The sequence below is a fragment of the Scyliorhinus torazame genome, chromosome 7 (assembly GCF_047496885.1).
Source record: "Scyliorhinus torazame isolate Kashiwa2021f chromosome 7, sScyTor2.1, whole genome shotgun sequence".
Taxonomy (NCBI): Eukaryota; Metazoa; Chordata; class Chondrichthyes; order Carcharhiniformes; family Scyliorhinidae; genus Scyliorhinus; species Scyliorhinus torazame.
This window is the reverse complement of record NC_092713.1, coordinates 36,189,091-36,211,408: the sequence shown is the minus strand read 5'-3', so window position 1 is coordinate 36,211,408 and position 22,318 is coordinate 36,189,091. Positions and strand designations below refer to the sequence as shown.

The following is a 22,318-nucleotide window of genomic DNA, read 5'->3' as shown; positions in this document are numbered from 1 at the left end:
CCAGGTTCGATCCAGGCCCATTGTCTGTGTGGAGTTGGCACATTCTCCCCGTGTCTGCGTGGGTTTCACCCTCACAACCCAAAGATGTGCAGGTTAGGTGGATTGGCCACACTAAATCGCCCACGCTAAATCGCCCCTTAATTGGGGAAAAAAATAATTGGGTATTTTAAATTATTTTTAAAAATAATTCTTCAGTGTCTTGATAGGATGGATGGATGTTTCCCTGGTTGGCAGTGTAGAAATTGGGCTCAATCTTAAAATAAGTGGTCGGTCATTTAGGACAAAGATTAAGAGAAATTTCTTCAAAGGGCTGTGGGTCTGTGGAATTCTCTACCCACAGAGAGTTGTGAAGATTCAGTCATTGAGTATATTCACTGAGTATGTTATATTTTTTAGATACAAAGGGAATGAAAGGATGTGGGGATAGTGCAGGAAGGTGGAGTTGACGTAGAAGGTCAACCATGTTTATATTGAATGGTGCCGCACAACTGAAATGCCGAACAGTCCACTCCTGCGCCTGTCTTTGCATTTATATAACCTAATAATAGGTAACAGTATATCTTGCAATGAGTATTACAAATGGTTGCAGGACTAAATTTAGAAGTGTGTATAGCTTTGACACTACCAAAGTTGCAAGCACTAAAAAAGGCGTTTCAACAAACTATTACAGTAGAACTTATTTACATAAATCATGAATTTGTCAGCAAAAAGATTAAGACCACAATCTTCCCAGTTTTCATTGCTTCTATTACAATGCGATTTTAAGCCATCAGTTTTCAACATCACAGCTGACTAAAAAGTGTACCTGGGCAGTTGATAACGAGCAAGCTTAGAGCATGATGAATAAATCAAGCGTGTGATGAGTGTGTGCCTGCAGAACATGGTTGACTGGTCAGTCAGTTGCGATGTTGAAAACCAATTTCAGTCACTGCCAAGATTGTAGCTTCCAGGCAGGATTCAATAGCTCAAAGAATTCCAGATGATAATATTTTAGTTCATTTAATTATCTGGAAAACAGAGGAAATCATATGAAAAAGAAATTCTGAGCAGAGACTTCTCACAATGCAGCAAGGGAAATGTCAAGGTTCTAGAGGAGAGCGACATTTTAAGTAAAATTAAGTAGATCAGGAAGAGACAGGAAAACAGCGCGGGAGCAGAGAGAGCCAGGACAGCGAAAACAGCGCCGGAGGAGAGAGCCAGAAGATTTAAAAAGCGTGGGAGGAGAGAGCCGGGACAGCGAAAACAGCGCCGGAGGAGAGAGCCGGGAGATTTAAAAAGCGCGGGAGGAGAGAGCCGGGACAGCGAAAACAGCGCGGGAGCAGAGAGAGCCGGGACAGCAAAAACAGCGCTGGAGGAGAGAGCCGGGAGATTTAAAAAGCGCGGGAGGAGAGAGCCGGGACAGCAAAAACAGCACGGGAGCAGAGAGAGCCGGGACAGCGAAAACAGCGCCGGAGGAGAGAGCCGGGAGATTTAAAAAGCGCGGGAGGAGAGAGCCGGGACAGTGCTGGGAGAGGTGAGTGCACAAAAGGTGTGGCTGGAGTGCCTTTAGACAAGGAGTGCTGATTGGAACAGAGTGCATCTGAGTTTAGGTGAGTGACTGAGTTCGGGTGAGTGGCGAGAGAGGGCGGTGTTTTTGTTGGTGTTCGGGTTTATCCTTGCGGTTATATTTAAAAAAAATGTTTTTTTTTTAAAATATTTAAATTAATTAACTAGTTGAATATGGCTGGACAGGTGATGTGCTGTTGCTGTATGATGATGGAACTGGTGGATCCCATTGAGACCGTCAGTGACCACATCTGCAGCAAGTGTTGGCTGCTCGAGGAATTTCGGCTCAGAATTGATGAGCTGGAGACTGAGCTGCACACACTGCGGCACATCAGGGAGGGGGAACATTCCCTGGACGCTTTGTTTCAGGAGGCAGTCACACCCGGTAGAATAAGTTCTGTTAATTCGGACAGTGGTCAGGGACAGAGTGGTGTGACTGCAAGGGAGGCAGGTAGGGGGATCCTGAGTTTAGGAGTTGAGGAGCCTCAGCCCTTGACCTTGTCCAACAGGTATGAGGTACTTGCTCCCTGTGTGGATGAGGAAGAGGGCTGTAGGGAGGATGCGTTGACTAACCACTGCACCGTGATACAGGAAGCAATTCAAGGGGGGGAGCAAAAAGACAAGTGGTAGTTGTAGGGGATTCTATAATTAGGGGGATTGATGGCATTCTTTGTAAGCCAGATCGAGAGTCCCGCATGGTATGTTGCCTGCCCGGTGCCAGGGTGAGGGACATCTCTGATCGGCTTGAAAGGATTTTGGAGAGGGAGGGGGAGGATCCAGTTGTTGTGGTCCGCGTTGGGACTAACAACATAGGTAAGACTAGAAAAGAGGACCTGTTTGGGGATTATCAAACACTAGGGACTAAATTAAAGAGCAGGTCCTCCAGGGTTATAATCTCTGAATTACTACCCGAGCCACGTGCCAATTGGCATAGGGTTGAGAAAATTAGAGAAGTTAATACGTGGCTAAAGGAGTGGTGCGGGAAAGAGGGATTCCATTTCATGGGGCATTGGCATCAGTACTGGTGCAGGAGGGACCTGTACCATTGGGACGGTCTTCACCTGAACCATTCTGGGACCAGTGTTCTAGCGAATAGGATAAATAGGTTGGTCACAAGGACTTTAAACTAGCAAGTTGGGGGGAAGGGAAGTGTAAAGCTATGGACAGTATAATGGTTAATGGAGATCAAGGCAGCAGGTTACGTGACAGGTTATTATGTAGAGATATGGGTTCAAAGACAAGGAAAATTAGGAGAAAGGGTAAGAGGAAAAATAAATTGCGAAAAGTTACTGATCAAGGTGTTAAGGATTCATAACAAAGACATAAAAAACAGCATAAGTGTACTTTACCGGAATGCTCGTAGTATACGAAATAAGGTAAATGAGTTGATGGTGCAAATCATCGTGAATGACTATGATTTAGTGGCCATTACTGAAACATGGTTAAAAGATGGTCACGACTGGGAGTTAAATATCCAAGGGTATCAGACTATACGAAAGGATAGAATGGACGGTAAGGGCGGTGGTGTAGCTTTGTTGTTTAAGGATGGCATCCGGGCAATAGTAAGGGATGATGTTGGTGCTATGGAGGACAAGGTTGAATCAATTTGGGTGGAAATCAGGACTAGTAAGGTGAAAAGGTCACTGATAGGAGTAGTCTATAGGCCACCAAATAGTAACAGGATGGTAGGGCAGGCAATAAGCAAAGAAATAACGGATGCATGTAGAAATGGTACAGCGGTTATCATGGGAGATTTTAATCTGCATATCGATTGGTTTAACCAGGTTGGTAAAGGCAGCCTTGAGAAGGAGTTTATAGAATGTGCCCGGGATAATTTCCTGGAACAGTATGTAATGGAACCTACAAGGGAACAAGCGGTCCTAGATCTGGTCCTGTGTAATGAGGCAGGATTGATTAATGATCTCATAGTTCGGGATCCTCTTGGAAGGAGCGACCACAATATGGTGGAATTTAAAATACAGTTGGAGGATGACAAGGTAAAATCAAACACTCGTGTTTTGTGCTTAAACAAAGGCGATTACAATGGGATGAGAGAAGAACTAGCTAAGGTAGACTGGGAGCAAAGACTTCATGGTGAAGCAGTTGAGGAACAGTGGAGAACCTTCCGAGCGATCTTTCACAGTGTTCAGAAAAGGTTCATACCGACAAAAAAGAAAGACGGTAGAAAGGGGAAAAATTGACCGTGGATATCTAAGGAGGTGAGGGAGAGTATCAAATTGAAGGAAAAAACATACAAAGTGGCAAAAATTAGTGGGAGACTAGAGGACTGGGAAGTCTTTAGGGGACAACAGAAAGTTACTAAAAAAGCCATAAAGAAGAGCAAGGTAGAGTATGAAAGTAAACTGGCTCAGAACATAAAAGCAGATAGTAAAAGCTTCTACAAATATAGAAGACAAAAAAGAGTGGCTAAGGTAAATATTGGTCCTTTGGAAGATGAGAAGGGAGATTTAATAATAGGAGACGGGGAAATGGCTGAGGAGCTGAACAGGTTTTTTGGGTCAGTCTTCACAGTGGAGGACACACATAACATGCCAGTGACTGATGGAAATAAGGATATGATAGGTGAGGACCTTGAGAAGATTGTAATCACTAAGGAGGCAGTATTGGGCAAGCTAATGGGGCTAAAGGTAGACAAGTCTCCTGGCCCTGATGGGATGCATCCCAGAGTGTTAAAAGAGATGGCTAGGGAAATTGTAAACACACTAGTGATAATTTATCAAAATTCACTAGACTCTGGGGTGGTCCCAGAGGATTGGAAAGTAGCAAACGTGACACCACTGTTTAAAAAAGGAGGTCGGCAGAAAGGGGGTAATTATAGGCCGGTAAGCTTAACTTCAGTTGTAGGGAAAATGCTGAAATCTATCATTAAGGAGGAAATAGCGGGGCACCTGGAGGGAAATTGTCCCATTGGGCAGACGCAGCATGGGATCACAAAGGGTAGGTCGTGTCTGACTAATTTGGTAGAATTTTTTGAGGACGTTACCAGTGCAGTAGATAACGGGGAGCCAATGGATGTGGTATATCTGGATTTCCAGAAAGCTTTTGACAAGGTGCCACACAAAAGGTTGCTGCATAAACTAAAGATGCATGGCATTGAGGGTAAAGTGGTAGCATGGGTAGAGGATTGGTTAACTAACAGAAAGCAGAGAGTGGGGATAAATGGGTGTTTCTCTGGTTGGCAACCTGTAACTAGTGGGGTCCCTCAAGGATCGGTGTTGGGCCCGCAGTTGTTCACAATTTACATAGACGATTTGGAGTTGGGGACCAAGTGCAATGTGGCAAAGTTTGCAGACGACACGACACTAAGATGAGTGGTAAAGCAAAAAGGGCAGAGGATACCGGAAGTCTGCAGAAGGATTTGGATAGGTTAGGTTAATGGGCTAGGGCCTGGCAGATGGAATTCAATGTTGCCAAGTGTGAGGCTATCCATTTTGGGAGGAATAACAGCAGAATGGATTATTATTTAAACAATAAGATGTTAAAACATGCTGCTGTGCAGAGGGACCTGGGTGTGCTGGTGCACGAGTCGCAAAAAGTTGGTGTGCAGGTGCAACAGGTGATTAAGAAGGCTAATCGAGTTTTGTCTTTCATTGCTAGAGGGATGGAGTTCCAAGACTAGGGAGGTTATGCTGCAATTGTATAAGGTGTTGGTGAGGCCACATCTGGAGTATTGTGTTCAGTTTTGGTCTCCTTACCTGAGAAAGGACATATTGGCACTGGAGGGAGTGCAGAGGAGATTCACTAGGTTGATCCCAGAGTTGAGGAGATTAGATTATGACGAGAGGTTGAGTAGACTGGGACTGTACTCATTGGAGTTTAGAAGGATGCGGGGGGATATTATTGAGACATATAAAATTATGAAGGGAATAGATAGGATAGATGCGGGCTGGTTGTTTCCACTGGTCGGGGAAAGCAGAACTAGGGGGCATAGCCTCAAAATAAGGGGAGGTAGATTTAGGACGGAGTGGAGGAGGAACTTCTTCACCCAAAGGGTTGTGAATCTCTGGAATTCCTTGCCCAGTGAAGCAGTTGAGGCTCCTTCTTTAAACGTTTTTAAGAAAAGGATAGATGCCTTTCTAAAGAATAAAGGGATTCGGGGATATGGTGTACGGGCCGGAGAGTGGAGCTGAGTCCACAAAGATCAGCCATGATCTCATTAAATGGCGGAGCAGGCTCGAGGGGCCAGATGGCCTACTCCTGTTCCTAGTTCTTATGTTCTTATGAAGCGTTGGTGACGATGGTGACACCAGGGGAAATTAGTAAAAAGTTAAAGCAAAAAGCACCATATTCCTGAATGCAAAGGCAGTCATAATATGTTAGTTGAATTAAAGTACCAGTAGAAATTATTAGGTTTGATCCAATAGTCATTTCAGAGACACGTCTGTAGCGTGACCAAGGTTGGGAATGAAATATTCCAATATGTTTAATTTTTAGAAGAGATAGGTCAAAGGAAAAAGTAGGTGTGATGAATGTTGAAAAAACATAGAACTTAGAAGCAGGAGCAGGCCATTTGGGCCTTCGAGCCTGCTCCACCATTCATTATGGTGATCATGGTTGATCATTACATTCAATACCCTAATCCCACCTTCGCCCCCATTTAATAATAATGATAATCTTTATTGTCACAAGTGGGCTTACATTAACACTGCAATAAATTACTGTGAAAAGCCCCTAGTCGCCACATTCTGGCACCTGTTAGGGTACACAGAGGGAGGAAACCCACGCTGACACGGGGCAAACGTGCAGACTCCGCACAGACAGTGACCCAAGCCGGGAATCAAACCTGGGACCCTGGTGCTGTGAAGCAGCAATGCTAACCACTGTGCTACCGTGCTTTCCCTTGATCCCTTTAGCCCCAAGAGCTATATCTAATTCCATCTTGAAATTACACAATGTTTTGGCCTCAACTACTTTCTGTGGTAGCGAATTCCACAGATTCACCATTCTCTGGGTGAAGACATTTCTCCTCACCCTTATCCTCATACTATGACCCCTAGTTCTGGACTCCCCCACCATCACGAACATTATTTCTGAATCTACCCTGTCTAAGCCTGTTAGAAGTTTTTAAGTTTCTACGAGATCCCCTCTCACTCTTCTGAACTCCAATGAACATAATCCTAACCGATTTAGGGTGCGATCCTCGGGCCACGCTGCGCCCGAAAAGCATCTCGCTGCGGTGCAGTGAAAGCCGGGAGCCCCCGCTCCTGGGATCTACCAAGCTCGCAACGCCTCGCGAGAATCCACGCAATCTCGTGAGATGTTGAAAAGAGAATCCCGCCCTCATTGGACGGGATCACATTTGAGCAAATCTGCATATGCGAGCGAGGCAGTAAGCCTTACTCTAATGTGCAGATTCACGAGGTAGCTGAGGCTTTGGGATTCAATCCCTTCGTCTCGGGGACCCCAAGCGCCATTTGGTACTGGTCCCTACAAACGGGGACCAGATGGAATGACACTCGTGGTGGTCTCCAAGGGGATCGGAGCCCCAGGCTGCATGCACATTGAGCAGGGTAGTGCCCTGGCACAGCTGTTGCCACCTGTGTACCCTGCCACCTTGGCAGTATCACCTGGGTGTCAGCCTGGCACTGCCAGGGGGTGCCAGGCTGGCATTTTGTGCACAAACGCGATCGGGCTGGGGATTATTTCCGGGGCTTCGGAGATCAGGATGCCATTTAAAAACAGCATCCCGATCTCTCGCTACAACGGGGAGATTCAGCGAGCCGAGCTCCCCATTGTAAAAAACGGGGCTATGTGCAGCCTCAGCTAAGGTATATGTGTATCTTTTGCAGCAATATATATTTTAAATCCTGGTTTAACATAAAGGCAGGTGGTATGTCTGCAAAAAGTGCAATTAAAATGTTGTAAAAATGAGATCATTCATTCCAACCATGTTTTTGTTTACAAAGAGATCGAGTGGAACTTTGCTACGATTGTTGAATACTCTCTGGAGATAAATTGTGTTCAGATATAGGTAAGCAGGTCATGGGATCTGAGTGGGATAAAGTTGATGTAACTAATGGTGGAAGCCAGGTCTGTCTGTAGTTTTGCAGTTTGATGTAGGTTTGGCAGTCTGCTAGGAAGGAGTTGAGCAGCAGTTTTTGCCAAATGCTGTCAGGTTGAACAGTAGTCTGACAAAGGCAGAAGGAGCTGAAAGCGGTTTCCTGAAAGGGTTTCTCTCCAAGCAGTCTTTCCAAGAAATCTCTTTAGAAGTGTATGACAAGTATCCCTGTGTTTGCTAACTTCATTTATAAGTAACTTTTGAGCTGTAATGGGTTTTGCTTAATTGGAGATAGAGAAGGTGAGTTAGTAGCAAAAAGGGTTTCCTTTTATTTTAAGAATTTTTTTAAAAAAATTTGTTCATGGGACTTGGTCGTTGCTGAAAGCTGCCCCTTCAAGAGCAATTAGGGATGGGCAATTAATGTTGGCCCAGCCAGCAATGCCCACATCTCATGAACAAATGAAAAAAAAATTAAGGGCTACAGAATTAAGTGAAGCAAAGTGGAATTGAGGTAGACGATCAGCCATTATTTTATTGAATGGTGCAGGAGGCTCAAAAGGGCCAAACCGCTTTTGCCAGTTCCTTTTTATGTTCTTGAGTGTAGCCTCCACTACGATCATTAATGTCACAAAGCTCTTGCCAAAAAATAAAATCCTTGGCATTTCCTTTTAAGTTCCCTGTATTGATGTTTCAAATGAAAAAATATAAGTCTTATTACAGGCAAATGGTAATAACAAACACAGAACTGATATGAACTTTCAGAACCAAAAACACCGTAACCCCTCTGAGATTGGTGCATATTTAACCCCTTCCAAGTGTTCACTTTAATTAAGTGAAACAGTAATGAAATAAATCAGAGCCTGGAACATTACAATGTTAATTTCATTTCATAACTCCAGCAACAGACAGCTTCCTCTGTGCTGTTCAATAGATGTATCTATTATGAACTCTGAACTAACTTGGCATGGAGTGCTTCCCACTTGAGTATTTCATCCCAGGCCTGTTCATTGTTCCGATTATGGATCTTAATAATGTTCGACATATCATTAGCTGTAATATCTTCATTTCGCCAGTGCCACCTGTAAAATAATTATATAAGATATAACTTTAAATCAAGGCTTTCTCCCTGTTCAAATAATCCATTGACTTGAGCAAAACATAAAATTATACAGAGCGAATTGAATGTTGAATTAAGGAATATAAAATTGTGAACTTTTCATATTCAACCCTACAACAGCCAGGATATAGTACTGCATCAGTAATGAATATAGGTACTCTGTACCTGTATTATTTCATCTGAATTACACACTGATACTTAAGATGTTTGAGTATTATAAAACCCATGTTGGATTAGTGGTGGGACAGATATTTACAACATAAATGTGATGGCAGATAGGAAGAGTCGCAAATGGAACTTAACACTGAAAAGTGTGAGGTGATGAAGGGAATACACAATGAACAGTAGGACGCTAGGAAGCACAGAGGACCAGAGGAATCTTGGGGTGCATGTCCATAGATCCCTGAAGGCAGCAGGACAGGCAGATAAGATGATTAAGAAGGCATATGGGATTCTTGCCTTTAATAGCCGCTGCATAGACTATAACAGCAGGAAGGTTATAATGAACCTGTATAAAATGCTCATTAGGCCACAGCTAGAGTATTGTTTGCATTTCTTAGTGCCACACTATAGGAAGAATGTGATTGCACTAGAAAGAATGCAGAGGAGAATTGCCAGGATGTTGCCTGGGCTGAACCATTTCAGCTATGAAGAGAGGCTTGTTAGGTTGGGGTTGTTCTCCTTAGAGCAGAGAAGGCAGAGGGGGGAACCTGGTTGAGGTATATAAAATTATGAGGGACAAAGATAGGGGAGATATGAAGGTTTTCCCCTCAGTAAAGAGATCTATAACCAAGGGGCATAGATTTACTGTTAAGGGGCAGGATTTGTAGAGAGGATTTGAGGAAAAACATTTTCACCCAGAGTGTGATTGGAATCTGGGACTCACTGCCTGAAAAGGGTGCTAGAGGCAAGAACCCTTACAACATTTAAGAAGCATTTAGATGAGCACTTGAAATGCCATAGCAGACAAGGCTAGACCACATGCTGGATATTGGGATTAGGATAGGTGCTTGATGGCCAGCACAGGCACGATGGGCCAACGGGCCTCTTTCTGTGCTGTTCTGCCAACATAGGGTAAAAGTTAACATTTCCATATTCTATTTTTAAATTTTTCCTTACACTCAGGAAGTCTTGCTGAGTTATGATTCTCCCGAATGTCAGCAATCTGTAATAATCTTTGTTGTCACAAGTAGGCTTACATTAGCACTGCAAAGAAGTTACTGTGAAAAGCCCCCAGTCGCCATATTCCAGCGCCTGTTCAGGTACACTGAGGGAGAATTCAGAATATCCAATTCACCTAACAAAACGTCTTTCAAGACTTGTGGGAGGAAGCGGAGCACCCGGAGGAAACCATAGTAATCATAGAATTTACAGTGCAGAAGGAGGCCATTTGGCCCATCGAGTCTGCACCGGCTCTTGGAAAGAGCACCCTACCCAAGGTCAACACCTCCACCCTATCCCCATAACCCAGTAACCCCACCAACACGAAGGGCAATTTTGGACACTAAGGGCAAATTTATCATGGCCAATCCACCTAACCTGCACATCTTTGGACTGTGGGAGGAAACCGGAGCACCCGGAGGAAACCCACGCACACATGGGAAGGATGTGCAGACTCCGCACAGACAGTGACTCAAGCCGGAATCGAACCTGGGACCCTGGAGCTGTGAAGCAATTGTGCTATCCACAATGCTACCGTGCTGCCCACACGGTACCAGACACAGGGAGAATGTGCAGACTCCGCACAAATAGTGACCCAAGCCGGGAATCGAACCTGGGACCCTGGAGCTGTGAAGCAACAGTGCTACCCACTGTGCCACCATTTGCCACTATGAATGGATAGACAATGACTGTCAAGGCATTACAGCTGATCCCAGTCAATTATGCACATCCTCACACCTATAAGAAGTAACTGGAGAGCAATCAGGAACATGAATCTTGCTGGTGAGCCCATATTGTGTCAGTTTTAATTATTCCAGCTGCATTTCTTTCCTTTTGAGTTATTCAGAGAAATTACAAAGCTACCAAGGGTAGCTGCGTGATTCACACTAGAGAATCAGAATTTAATATGCAAGCATTAGGTGGCCAGGTGACATTCCTTTGCTGAACCACGGCTGACAGTAATAATGGCATCTAATAGTCAAGCTCTGTGACAGTTCCCTCCATAGGAGCAGGCCATTCAGCCCCTCGAGCCTGCTTCTGCTCACTCCTGTGGGGAGGCGGTGTTGCAGTGGTACACTCACTGGACTAGTAATCCCAGGTCAAGGGGTATTGGGACTCGGGTTCAAATCTCATCATGGCAGGTGGTGAAATTCAAATTCAATAAAAATTCTGGAATTAGAGGTAAATTGTGGTAAAAACATCCTTCCGGGGAGGAAATCCACATGTCTCTAGACCACCCCAATGTGGATTGATATAAAACACTCAAACCATTCAGTTGAAGGTCAATTAAGGGTGGGGTATAAATGCCGGCAGGGCGGGGTACAAATGCCGGCAGGGCGGGGTACAAATGCCGGCAGGGCGGGGTACAAATGCCGGCAGGGCGGGGTACAAATGCCGGCAGGGCGGGGTACAAATGCCGGCAGGGCGGGGTACAAATGCCGGCAGGGCGGGGTACAAATGCCGGCAGGGCGGGGTACAAATGCCGGCAGGGCGGGGTACAAATGCCGGCAGGGCGGGGTACAAATGCCGGCAGGGCGGGGTACAAATGCCGGCAGGGCGGGGTACAAATGCCGGCAGGGCGGGGTACAAATGCCGGCAGGGCGGGGTACAAATGCCGGCAGGGCGGGGTACAAATGCCGGCAGGGCGGGGTACAAATGCCGGCAGGGCGGGGTACAAATGCCGGCAGGGCGGGGTACAAATGCCGGCAGGGCGGGGTACAAATGCCGGCAGGGCGGGGTACAAATGCCGGCAGGGCGGGGTACAAATGCCGGCAGGGCGGGGTACAAATGCCGGCAGGGCGGGGTACAAATGCCGGCAGGGCGGGGTACAAATGCCGGCAGGGCGGGGTACAAATGCCGGCAGGGCGGGGTACAAATGCCGGCAGGGCGGGGTACAAATGCCGGCAGGGCGGGGTACAAATGCCGGCAGGGCGGGGTACAAATGCCGGCAGGGCGGGGTACAAATGCCGGCAGGGCGGGGTACAAATGCCGGCAGGGCGGGGTACAAATGCCGGCAGGGCGGGGTACAAATGCCGGCAGGGCGGGGTACAAATGCCGGCAGGGCGGGGTACAAATGCCGGCAGGGCGGGGTACAAATGCCGGCAGGGCGGGGTACAAATGCCGGCAGGGCGGGGTACAAATGCCGGCAGGGCGGGGTACAAATGCCGGCAGGGCGGGGTACAAATGCCGGCAGGGCGGGGTACAAATGCCGGCAGGGCGGGGTACAAATGCCGGCAGGGCGGGGTACAAATGCCGGCAGGGCGGGGTACAAATGCCGGCAGGGCGGGGTACAAATGCCGGCAGGGCGGGGTACAAATGCCGGCAGGGCGGGGTACAAATGCCGGCAGGGCGGGGTACAAATGCCGGCAGGGCGGGGTACAAATGCCGGCAGGGCGGGGTACAAATGCCGGCAGGGCGGGGTACAAATGCCGGCAGGGCGGGGTACAAATGCCGGCAGGGCGGGGTACAAATGCCGGCAGGGCGGGGTACAAATGCCGGCAGGGCGGGGTACAAATGCCGGCAGGGCGGGGTACAAATGCCGGCAGGGCGGGGTACAAATGCCGGCAGGGCGGGGTACAAATGCCGGCAGGGCGGGGTACAAATGCCGGCAGGGCGGGGTACAAATGCCGGCAGGGCGGGGTACAAATGCCGGCAGGGCGGGGTACAAATGCTGGCAGGGTGGGGTATAAATGCCGGCCCAGTCAGTGACACCAACATCCTATGGATGAATAAGAAAAAAAGTAGACAATCTACCTTGATCCAGCAGAGGGCTGTAGAGCGGAGCTGCTGATTGGCCGTTGCAGGGGAAATTTGCATACGTCTGTGTGCTCACCCGAATTTGGAGGCGTACCTGAACAAGAGACCCTAGCTGTTCAAGTGAAGGCAAGCATCCAGCAGAGGGCAGTAGAGCGGAGCTGCTGATTGGCCGTTGCAGGGGAAATTTGCATACGTCCGTGTGCTCACCCTAACTTGGAGGTGGTTTGTGGAGGAGCTCTTGTCAAGTGACACTTAAACCCGAAACAACCGCTGTAAGGATCAAGAGGAAGGCTCGAGGGCAGGTAGAAGTGGAAAGGCCCTCCCTGTCAGATTCTTCATGCACACCCGAAGGCTCTGCACCAATGCACGCTGCCCTCGGAGTGGCTGTGGGGGAAATGAGACGGTCACACACCTCCTTGTGGAATGTGCCTTTGCAAAGAAGGTCTGGAGAGAGATGCAGTGGTATTTGTCAAGGTTTATCCCAAACAGATCTGTGACACAGGACTCTGTGCTCTACGGACTGTTTCCAGGGACACACACCGAGACAAATATCAACTGCTGCTGGAAGGTCATCAACTCGGTAAAAGACGCTCTTTGGTCTGCCCGAAACTTGCTGATCTTCCAGTGCAAAGAATTGTCCTCGACCAAGTGTTGCAGACTGGCACATTCCAAGGTCCAGGACTACGTGCTGAGGGACGCACTCAGGCTTGGGGCAGCTGCCGCCAAGGCGCAATGGGGAAAGACCACTGTGTAAAGTCTTTCCAGCAAATGTACACCGAGGGGCGGGTAACAGTGTAAAGCCCCCTCGGTCTGTGTCATTAACACTCCAATGTATAAAACAAACATGACAATGTAAATATTTAAGAAGGAATTGTAACGTAAAGAGTGATATGTGTATGATAATATCAAAATTGAATGGAAGAAAGTCAAGGCAATGTGTAACTCTGCCGGAAATGTACAGTCAAGACAATTTGAAATGTTTCTGTAATGCTTATGATAAATTTTTATGAATAAAGTATATTTTTTTGAGAAAAAAAAAAGTGGAAAGTTGAACCGTGAAGTCACAGCCTGCAGGTAAGGGATTGGCTAGTGACTGGTAAGTAGTTTTTATTTATTTTCCCTCAGGTGTTATCGTGCGGGGCGCAGAGGTTGCTGAGTGAGTGCTTGCTGAGAAGGGGAGTGAATAACAGGTAAGCTCTTTCTTTTTTTATCTAGAGGGGATGACAAGGAAGGTAGTGCAATGTTCCTCCTGCAGAATGTTTGAGGTGAGGGACGCCGTCAGTGTCCCTGCTAATTTCATCTGTGGGAAGTGCACCCATCTCCAGCTCCTCAGAAACCACGTTAGGGAGCTGGAGTTGGATGAACTTCGGATCATTTGAGAGGCAGAGGTGGTCATAGATAGAAGCTTCAGGGATATAGTTATTCCGAAGAATAAAGATAGATGGGTGACGGTGAGAGGGGCTGGGAGGAAGCAGTCAGTACAGGGATCCCCTGTGGCCGTTCCCCTTAGTAACAAGTATACCGCTTTGGATACTGTTGGGGGGGGGGGGGGGGGAGGAGAAACGACTTACCAGGGTTAAGCCAAGGGGAACAGGTCTCTGGCAGAGTCTGTCCCTGTTGCTCAGAAGGGAAGGGGGGGAGAGGAGTACAGCATTAGTCATTGGAGACTCCATAGTTAGGGCGATAGATAGGAGATTCTATGGGAACGGGAGAGACTCACGGTTGGTGTGTTGCCTCCCAGGTGCCAGGGTGTGTGATGTCTCAGATCGTGTTTTCGGGATCCTTAAGTGGGAGGGGGAGCAGCCCCAAGTCGTGGTCCACATAGGTACCAACGACATAGGTAGGAAAAGGGATGGGGATGTAAGGCAGGAATTCAGGGAGCTAGGGTGGAAACTTAGATCTAGGACAAACAGAGTTATTATCTCTGGGTTGTTACCCGTGCCACGTGATAGCGAGACGAGGAATAGGGAGAGAGAGGAGTTGAACACGTGGCTACAGAGATGGTGCAGGAGGGAGGGTTTCAGATTTCTGTATAATTGGGGCTCATTCTGGGGTCGGTGGGACCTCTACAAACAGGATGGTCTGCATCTGGACCAGAGGGGTATCAATATTCTGGGGGGGAAATTTGCTAATGCTCTTCGGGAGGGTTTAAACTAGTTCAGCAGGGGCTTGGGAACCTGAATTGTAGCTCCAGTTTTCAGGAGGTTGAGAGTAGTGAGGTCATGAGCAGGGTTTCAAAGTTGCAGGAGTGCACCGGCAGGCAGGAAGGTGGTTTAAAGTGTGTCTTCTTCAATGCCAGGAGCATCCGGAATAAGGTGGGTGAACTTGCAGCATGGGTTGGTACGTGGGACTTCGATGTTGTGGCCATTTCGGAGACATGGATAGAGCAGGGACAGGAATGGTTGTTGCAGGTGCCGGGATTTAGATATTTCAGTAAGCTCAGGGAAGGTGGTAAAAGAGGGGGCGGGGTGGCATTGTTAGTCAAGGACAGTATTACGGTGGCAGAAAGGACGTTTGATGAGGACTCGTCTACTGAGGTAGTATGGGCTGAGGTTAGAAACAGGAAAGGAGGTCACCCTGTTAGGGGCTTTCTGTAGGCCTCCGAAAAGTTCCAGAGATGTAGAGGAGAGGATTGCAAAGATGATTCTGGATAGGAGCGAAAGCAACAGGGTAGTTGTTATGGGGGACTTTAACTTTCCAAATATTGACTGGAAACGCTATAGTTCGAGTACATTAGATGGGTCCGTTTTTGGCCAATATGTGCAGGAGGGCTTCCTGACACAGTATGTAGATAGGCCAACGAGAGGCGAGGCCATATTGGATTTGGTACTGGGTAATGAACCAGGACAGGTGTTGGATTTGGAGGTAGGTGAGCACTTTGGTGATAGTGACCACAATTCGATTACGTTTACTTTAGTGATGGAAAGGGATAGGTATATACCACATGGCAAGAGTTATATCTGGGGGAAAGGCAATTTTGATGCGATGAGGCAAGACTTAGGATACATCGGATGGAGAGAAAAACTGCAGGGGATGGGCACAATGGAAATGTGGAGCTTGTTCAAGGAACAGCTACTGCGTGTCCTTGATAAGTGTGTACCTGTCAGGCAGGGAGGAAGTGGCCGAGTGAGGGAACCGTGGTTTACTAAAGCAGTCGAAACACTTGTCAAGAGGAAGAAGGAGACTTAAGTAAAGATGAGACATGAAGGTTCAGTTAGGGTGCTCGAGAGTTACAAGTTAGCTAGGAAGGACCTAAAGAGAGAGCTAAGAAGAGCCAGGAGGGGACATGAGAAGTCTTTGGCAGGTAGGATCAAGGATAACCCTAAAGCTTTCTATCGATATGTCAGGAATAAAAGAATGACTAGGGTAAGAGATGGGCCAGTCAAGGACAGTAGTGGGAAGTTGTGCTTGGAGTCCGAGGAGAACGGAGGGGTGCTAAATGAATATTTTTCATCAGTATACTCACAGGAAAAAGACAATGTTGTCAAGGAGAATACTCAGATTCAGGCTACTAGACTAGAAGGGCTTGAGTTTCATAAGGAGGAGGTGTTAGCAATTCTGGAAAGTGTAAAAATAGATAAGTCACCTGGGCTGGATGGGATTTATCCTAGGATTCTCTGGGAAGCTCGGGAGGAGATTGCTGAGCCTTTGGCCTTGATCTTTAAGTCATCTTTGTCTACAGGAATAGTGCCAGAAGACTGGAGGATAGCAAATGTTGTCCCCTTGTTCAAGAAGGGGAGTAGAGATAACCCCGGTAACTATAGACCAGTGAGCCTTACTTCTGTTGTGGGAAAAATCTTGGAAAGGTTTATAAGAGATAGGATGTATAATCATCTGGAAAGGAATAATTTGATTAGAGATAGTCAACACGGTTTTGTGAAGGGTAGGTCGTGCCTCACAAACCTTATTGAGTTCTTTGAGAAGGTGACCAAACAGGTGGATGAGGGTAAAGCAGTTGATGTGGTGTTTATGGATTTCAGTAAAGCGTTTGATAAGGTTCCCCATGGTAGGCTACTGCAGAAAATACGGAGGGATGGGATTCAGGGTGATTTAGCAGTTTGGATCAAAAATTGGCTAGCTGGAAGACGACAAAAGGGTGGTGGTTGATAGGAAATGTTCAGACTGGAGTCCAGTTACTAGTGGTGTACCACAAGCATCTGTTTTGGGGCCACTGCTGTTTGTCATTTTTATAAATGACCTGGAGGAGGGCGTAGAAGGATGGGTGAGTAAATTTGCAGATGACACCAAAGTCGGTGGAGTTGTGGACAGTGCGGAAGGATGTTACAAGTTACAGAGGGACATAGATAAGCTGCAGCGCTGGGCTGAGAGGTGGCAAATGGAGTTTAATGCAGAAAAGTGTGAGGTGATTCATTTTGGAAGGATTAACAGGAAGGCAGAGTACTGGGCTAATGGTAAGATTCTTGGTAGTGTGGATGAGCAGAGAGATCTCGGTGTCCATGTACATAGATCCCTGAAAGTTGCCACCCAGGTTGAGAGGGTTGTTAAGAAGGTGTACGGTGTGTTAGCTTTTATTGGTAGAGGGATTGAGTTTAGGAGCCATGAGGTCATGTTGCAGCTGTACAAAACTCTGGTGCGGCCGCATTTGGAGTATTGCGTGCAATTCTGGTCGCCGCATTATAGGAAGGATGTGGAAGCATTGGAAAGGGTGCAGAGGAGATTTACCAGAATGTTGCCTGGTATGAAGGGAAGATCTTATGAGGAAAGGCTGAGGGACTTGAGGCTGTTTTCGTTAGAGAGAAGAAGGTTAAGAGGTGACTTAATTGAGGCAGACAAGATGATCAGAGGATTGGATAGGGTGGACAGTGAGAGCCTTTTTCCTCGGATGGTGATGTCTAGCACGAGGGGACATAGCTTTAAATTGAGGGGAGATAGATATAAGACAGATGTCAGAGGTAGGTTCTTTACTCAGAGTAGTAAGGGTGTGGAATGCCCTGCCTGCAACAGTAGTGGACTTGCCAACACTAAGGACATTCAAATGAATGAAATGAAATTGAAATGAAATGAAATGAAAATCGCTTATTGTCACAAGTAGGCTTCAAATGAAGTTACTGTGAAAAGCCCCTAGTCGCCACATTCCAGCGCCTGTTCGGGGAGGCTGATACGGGAAATGAACCGTGCTGCTGGCCTGCTTTCAAAGCCAGCGATTTAGCCCTGTGCTAAACAGCCCCTATGGTCATTGGGTAGACATATGGACAATAAGGGAATAGTGTAGATGGGCTTTAGAGTGGTTTCACATGTCGGCGCAACATCAAGGGCCGAAGGGCCTGTACTGCGCTGTAATGTTCTATGTTCCATGATGCCATTTTTCCCAGCTATCCCCATATCTCTTGGATGTCATTATCCGGAAATATATCAATCTCTGGATTAGAACATTTGGACACACACAATGACTGAGCTCCCACAACACTCAAGAGGTAGAGAATTCCAATGAAGAAATTCCTCAGCTAAGTCCTAAATGGTCGACTCTTTATTCTGAGCCCACCTTCTGGTTCTAGAACCTCCAGCCAGAGGAAACAACCTTTCTACATCTACCCTCTCCAGCCCCTTAAAAACTGTCACTTTAGGTGTTTCACTCGGGGCTGGATGCCAAAAATCGAGGGGTGGCGATCTTGGTGGGAAAGAAGGTGTCGTTTGAGGCGTCAAGCAGATAATGGCGGCAGGTACATAATGGTAAGTGGTAAGCTGCGGGGAGAGAGGGTGGTACTGGTCAATGTGTATGCCCCGAACTGGGACGATGCGGGTTTTATGCGGCGTATGTTGGGACGGATCCCAGACTTGGAAGTGGGGGGCCTGATAATGGGGGGAGACTTTAACACGGTGCTGGACCCGGCACTGGATTGCTCCAGGTCTAGGACGGGTAGGAAGCCGGCGGCGGCTAGAGTGCGGAGGGGGTTTATGGACCAGATGGGAGGGGTAGACCCTTGGAGATTTGCAAGGCCGGGGGCTAGGGAATTTTCATTCTTCTCACATGTCCATAAGGCTTATCCCAAATCGACTTCTTCATCTTGAGTAGGGCGTTGATAGCGAGAGTAGAGGATACGGACCAGCGCCCGCTGTGGCGCTTGGAGGTGGGGCTGTTGGCGGACGAGGAGGTGAGCGAGCGGGTCCGAGGATGTATAGAGAGGTACCTGGAGACCAACGACAATGGGGAGGTCCGAGTGGGGATGGTATGGGAGGCACTGAAGGGGGTGGTGAGGGGAGAGCTGATCTCCATTAGGGCCCACAAGGAGCGGAGGGAGAGGAAGAGGCTGGTGGGGGAGATGGTGAGGGTAGACAGGAGGTATGCGGAAGAGCCCGAGGAAGGACTGTTGAGGGAGAGGCATAGCCTCCAGGCCAAATCCGACCTGGTGACCACCAGGAAGGCGGAGGTGCAGTGGGGGAAGGCCCAGGGGATGATTTACGAGTATGGGGAAAAGGCAAGCTGGATGCTGGCGCATCAGCTTCAGAAGCGGGACGCAGCTAGGGAGATCGGGGGAGTTAAGGACGAGGGGGGGGGGGGCTGTGGTGCGGAGTGGAGCTGGCATCAAGGGACTTTTTTTTTTAAATAATATTTTATTGAAAATTTTTGGTCAACCAACACAGTACATTGTGCATCCTTTACACAACATTGTAACAATACAGATAATAATGACCTTTTTAAATTTAAACAAAAACAACAACAAATAAATAAATATTAAATAACAAAAAATAAAAACTAGCCCTAATTGGCAACTGCCTTGTCTCAGGCCACACACACCCCCCCCATCCCCAAGTCCTGGGCCGCTGCTGCTGCCTTCTTTGTTCTCCCCTATCTATCTTTCCGCAAGATATTCGACGAACGGTTGCCACCGCCTAGTAAACCCCTGAGCCGACCCCCTTAGGACGAACTTAATCCGCTCTAACTTTATGAACCCCGCCATATCATTTATCCAGGTCTCCACCCCCGGGGGCTTGGCTTCTTTCCACATTAGCCGGGCTACTAGGGACGCAAAGGCCAAAACATCGGCCTCTTTCGCCTCCTGCACTCCCGGCTCTTGTGCAACCCCAAATATAGCCAACCCCCAGCTTGGTTCGACCCGGACTCCTACTACTTTCGAAAGCACCTTTGTCACCCCCATCCAAAACCCCTGTAGTGCCGGGCATGACCAAAACATATGGGTATGATTCGCTGGGCTTCTCGAGCACCTCGCACACCTATTCTCCACCCCAAAAAATTTACTGAGCCGTGTTCCAGTCATATGTGCCCTGTGTAATACCTTAAACTGAATCAGGCTTAGCCTGGCGCATGAGGACGACGAGTTTACCCTGTTTAGGGCATCTGCCCACATCCCCTCCTCAATCTCCTCCCCTAGCTCTTCTTCCCATTTCCCTTTTAGTTCGTCCATCATAGTCTCCCCTTCGTCTCTCATTTCCCTATATATATCCGACACCTTACCGTCCCCCACCCATTTCTTTGAGATGACTCTGTCCTGCACCTCTTGTGTCGGGAGCTGCGGGAATTCCCTCACCTGTTGCCTCGCAAAAGCCCTCAATTGCATGTACCTGAATGCATTCCCTTGGGGCAACCCATATTTCTCGGTCAGCGCTCCCAGACTCGCAAACTTCCCATCCACAAATAGATCTTTCAATTGCATTATACCTGCTCTTTGCCACATTCCATATCCCCCATCCATTCCCCCCGGGGCAAACCTATGGTTGTTTCTTATCGGGGACCCCCCCAGTGCTCCGGTCTTTCCCCTATGTCGTCTCCACTGTCCCCAAATCTTCAGTGTAGCTACCACCACCGGACTCGTGGTATAGTTCCTTGGTGAGAACGGCAATGGGGCTGTCACCATAGCCTGCAGGCTGGTCCCCCTACAGGATGCCCTCTCTAATCTCTTCCACGCCGCTCCTTCCTCCTCTCCCATCCACTTACTCACCATTGAAATATTAGCGGCCCAATAATACTCACTTAGGCTCGGTAGTGCCAGCCCCCCCCTATCCCTACTACGCTGTAAGAATCCCTTCCTCACTCTCGGAGTCTTCCCGGCCCAAACAAAACCCATGATACTCTTTTCTATCCTTTTGAAAAAAGCCTTCGTGATCACCACCGGGAGACACAAACACAAAGAGGAATCTCGGGAGGACCACCATCTTAACCGCCTGCACCCTCCCTGCCATTGACAATGCTACCATATCCCATCTCTTGAAATCTTCCTCCATCTGTTCCACCAACCGCGTCAAATTTAGCCTGTGCAATGTGCCCCAATTCTTAGCTATCTGGATCCCCAGGTAACGAAAGTCTCTTGTTACCTTCCTCAACGGTAGGTCTTCTATTTCTCTACTCTGCTCCCCTGGATGCACCACAAACAGCTCACTCTTCCCCATGTTCAATTTATACCCTGAAAAATCCCCAAACTCCCCAAGTATCCGCATTATTTCTGGCATCCCCTCCGCTGGATCCGCCACATATAGTAGCAGATCATCCGCATATAAAGATACCCGGTGTTCTTCTCCTCCATCCCTTGGAACCTCTCAGCGCTATCGCCAGGGGCTCAATCGCCAGTGCAAACAGTAATGGGGACAGAGGACATCCCTGCCTTGTCCCTCTATGGAGCCGAAAATATGCCGATCCCCGTCCATTCGTGACCACACTCGCCACTGGGGCCCTATACAACAGCTGCACCCATCTAACATACCCCTCTCCGAACCCAAATCTCCTCAACACCTCCCACAGATAATCCCACTCCACTCTATCAAATGCTTTCTCGGCATCCATCGCCACTACTATCTCCGTTTCACCCTCTGGTGGGGCCATCATCATTACCCCTAACAACCTCCGTATGTTCGTGTTCAGCTGTCTCCCCTTCACAAACCCAGTTTGGTCCTCATGAACCACCCCCGGGACACATTCCTCTATTCTCATTGCCATTACCTTGGCCAAGACCTTGGCATCTACATTGAGGAGGGAGATTGGTCTGTAGGACCCGCATTGTAGCGGATCCTTTTCCTTCTTTAAAAGAAGCGATATCGTTGCTTCTGACATAGTCGGGGGCAGTTGTCCCCTTTCCTTTGCCTCGTTAAAGGTCCTCGTCAGTAGCGGGGCGAGCAAGTCCAAATATTTTCTGTAAAATTCAACTGGGAATCCGTCCGGTCCCGGGGCCTTTCCCGTCTGCATGTTCCTAATTCCTTTCACCACTTCTTCTACCGTGATCTGCGCTCCCAATCCCATCCTTTCCTGCTCTTCCACCTTGGGAATTTCCAGCCGATCCAAGAAGCCCATCATTCTCTCCCTCCCATCCGGGGGTTGAGCTTCATACAATATTTTATAAAATGTCTTAAACACTTCATTCACTCTCTCCGCTCCCCGCTCCGTCTCTCCATCTTCGTCTCTCACCCCCCCCTATTTCCCTCGCTGCTCCCCTTTTCCTCAATTGGTGTGCCAGCAATCTGCTCGCCTTCTCTCCATATTCATACTGTACACCCTGCGCCTTCCTCCATTGTGCCTCTGCAGTGCCTGTGGTCAGCAAGTCAAATTCCACATGCAGCCTTTGCCTTTCCCTATACAGTCCCTCCTCCGGTGCTTCCGCATACTGTCTGTCCACCCTCAAAAGTTCTTGCAACAACCGCTCCCGTTCCTTACTCTCCTGCTTCCCTTTATGTGTCCTTATTGATATCAGCTCCCCCCCTAACCACCGCCTTCAACGCCTCCCAGACCACTCCCACCTGAACCTCCCCAT

General features: G+C 48.1%; 1 protein-coding gene across 2 annotated transcripts in view; it reads right to left on the bottom strand.

Annotated features, from left to right (window-relative positions):
• The window catches only part of hccsb (holocytochrome c synthase b), a 65,823-nt gene that overhangs the window by 10,868 nt on the left and 32,637 nt on the right, over nucleotides 1-22,318 (bottom strand). For both annotated transcript variants that reach the window (XM_072510551.1, XM_072510550.1), the window contains exon 5: nucleotides 8,524-8,643. In XM_072510551.1, coding sequence (XP_072366652.1) covers nucleotides 8,524-8,643 — 120 coding nt within the window. The remainder of the gene's footprint in view (nucleotides 1-8,523; nucleotides 8,644-22,318) is intronic.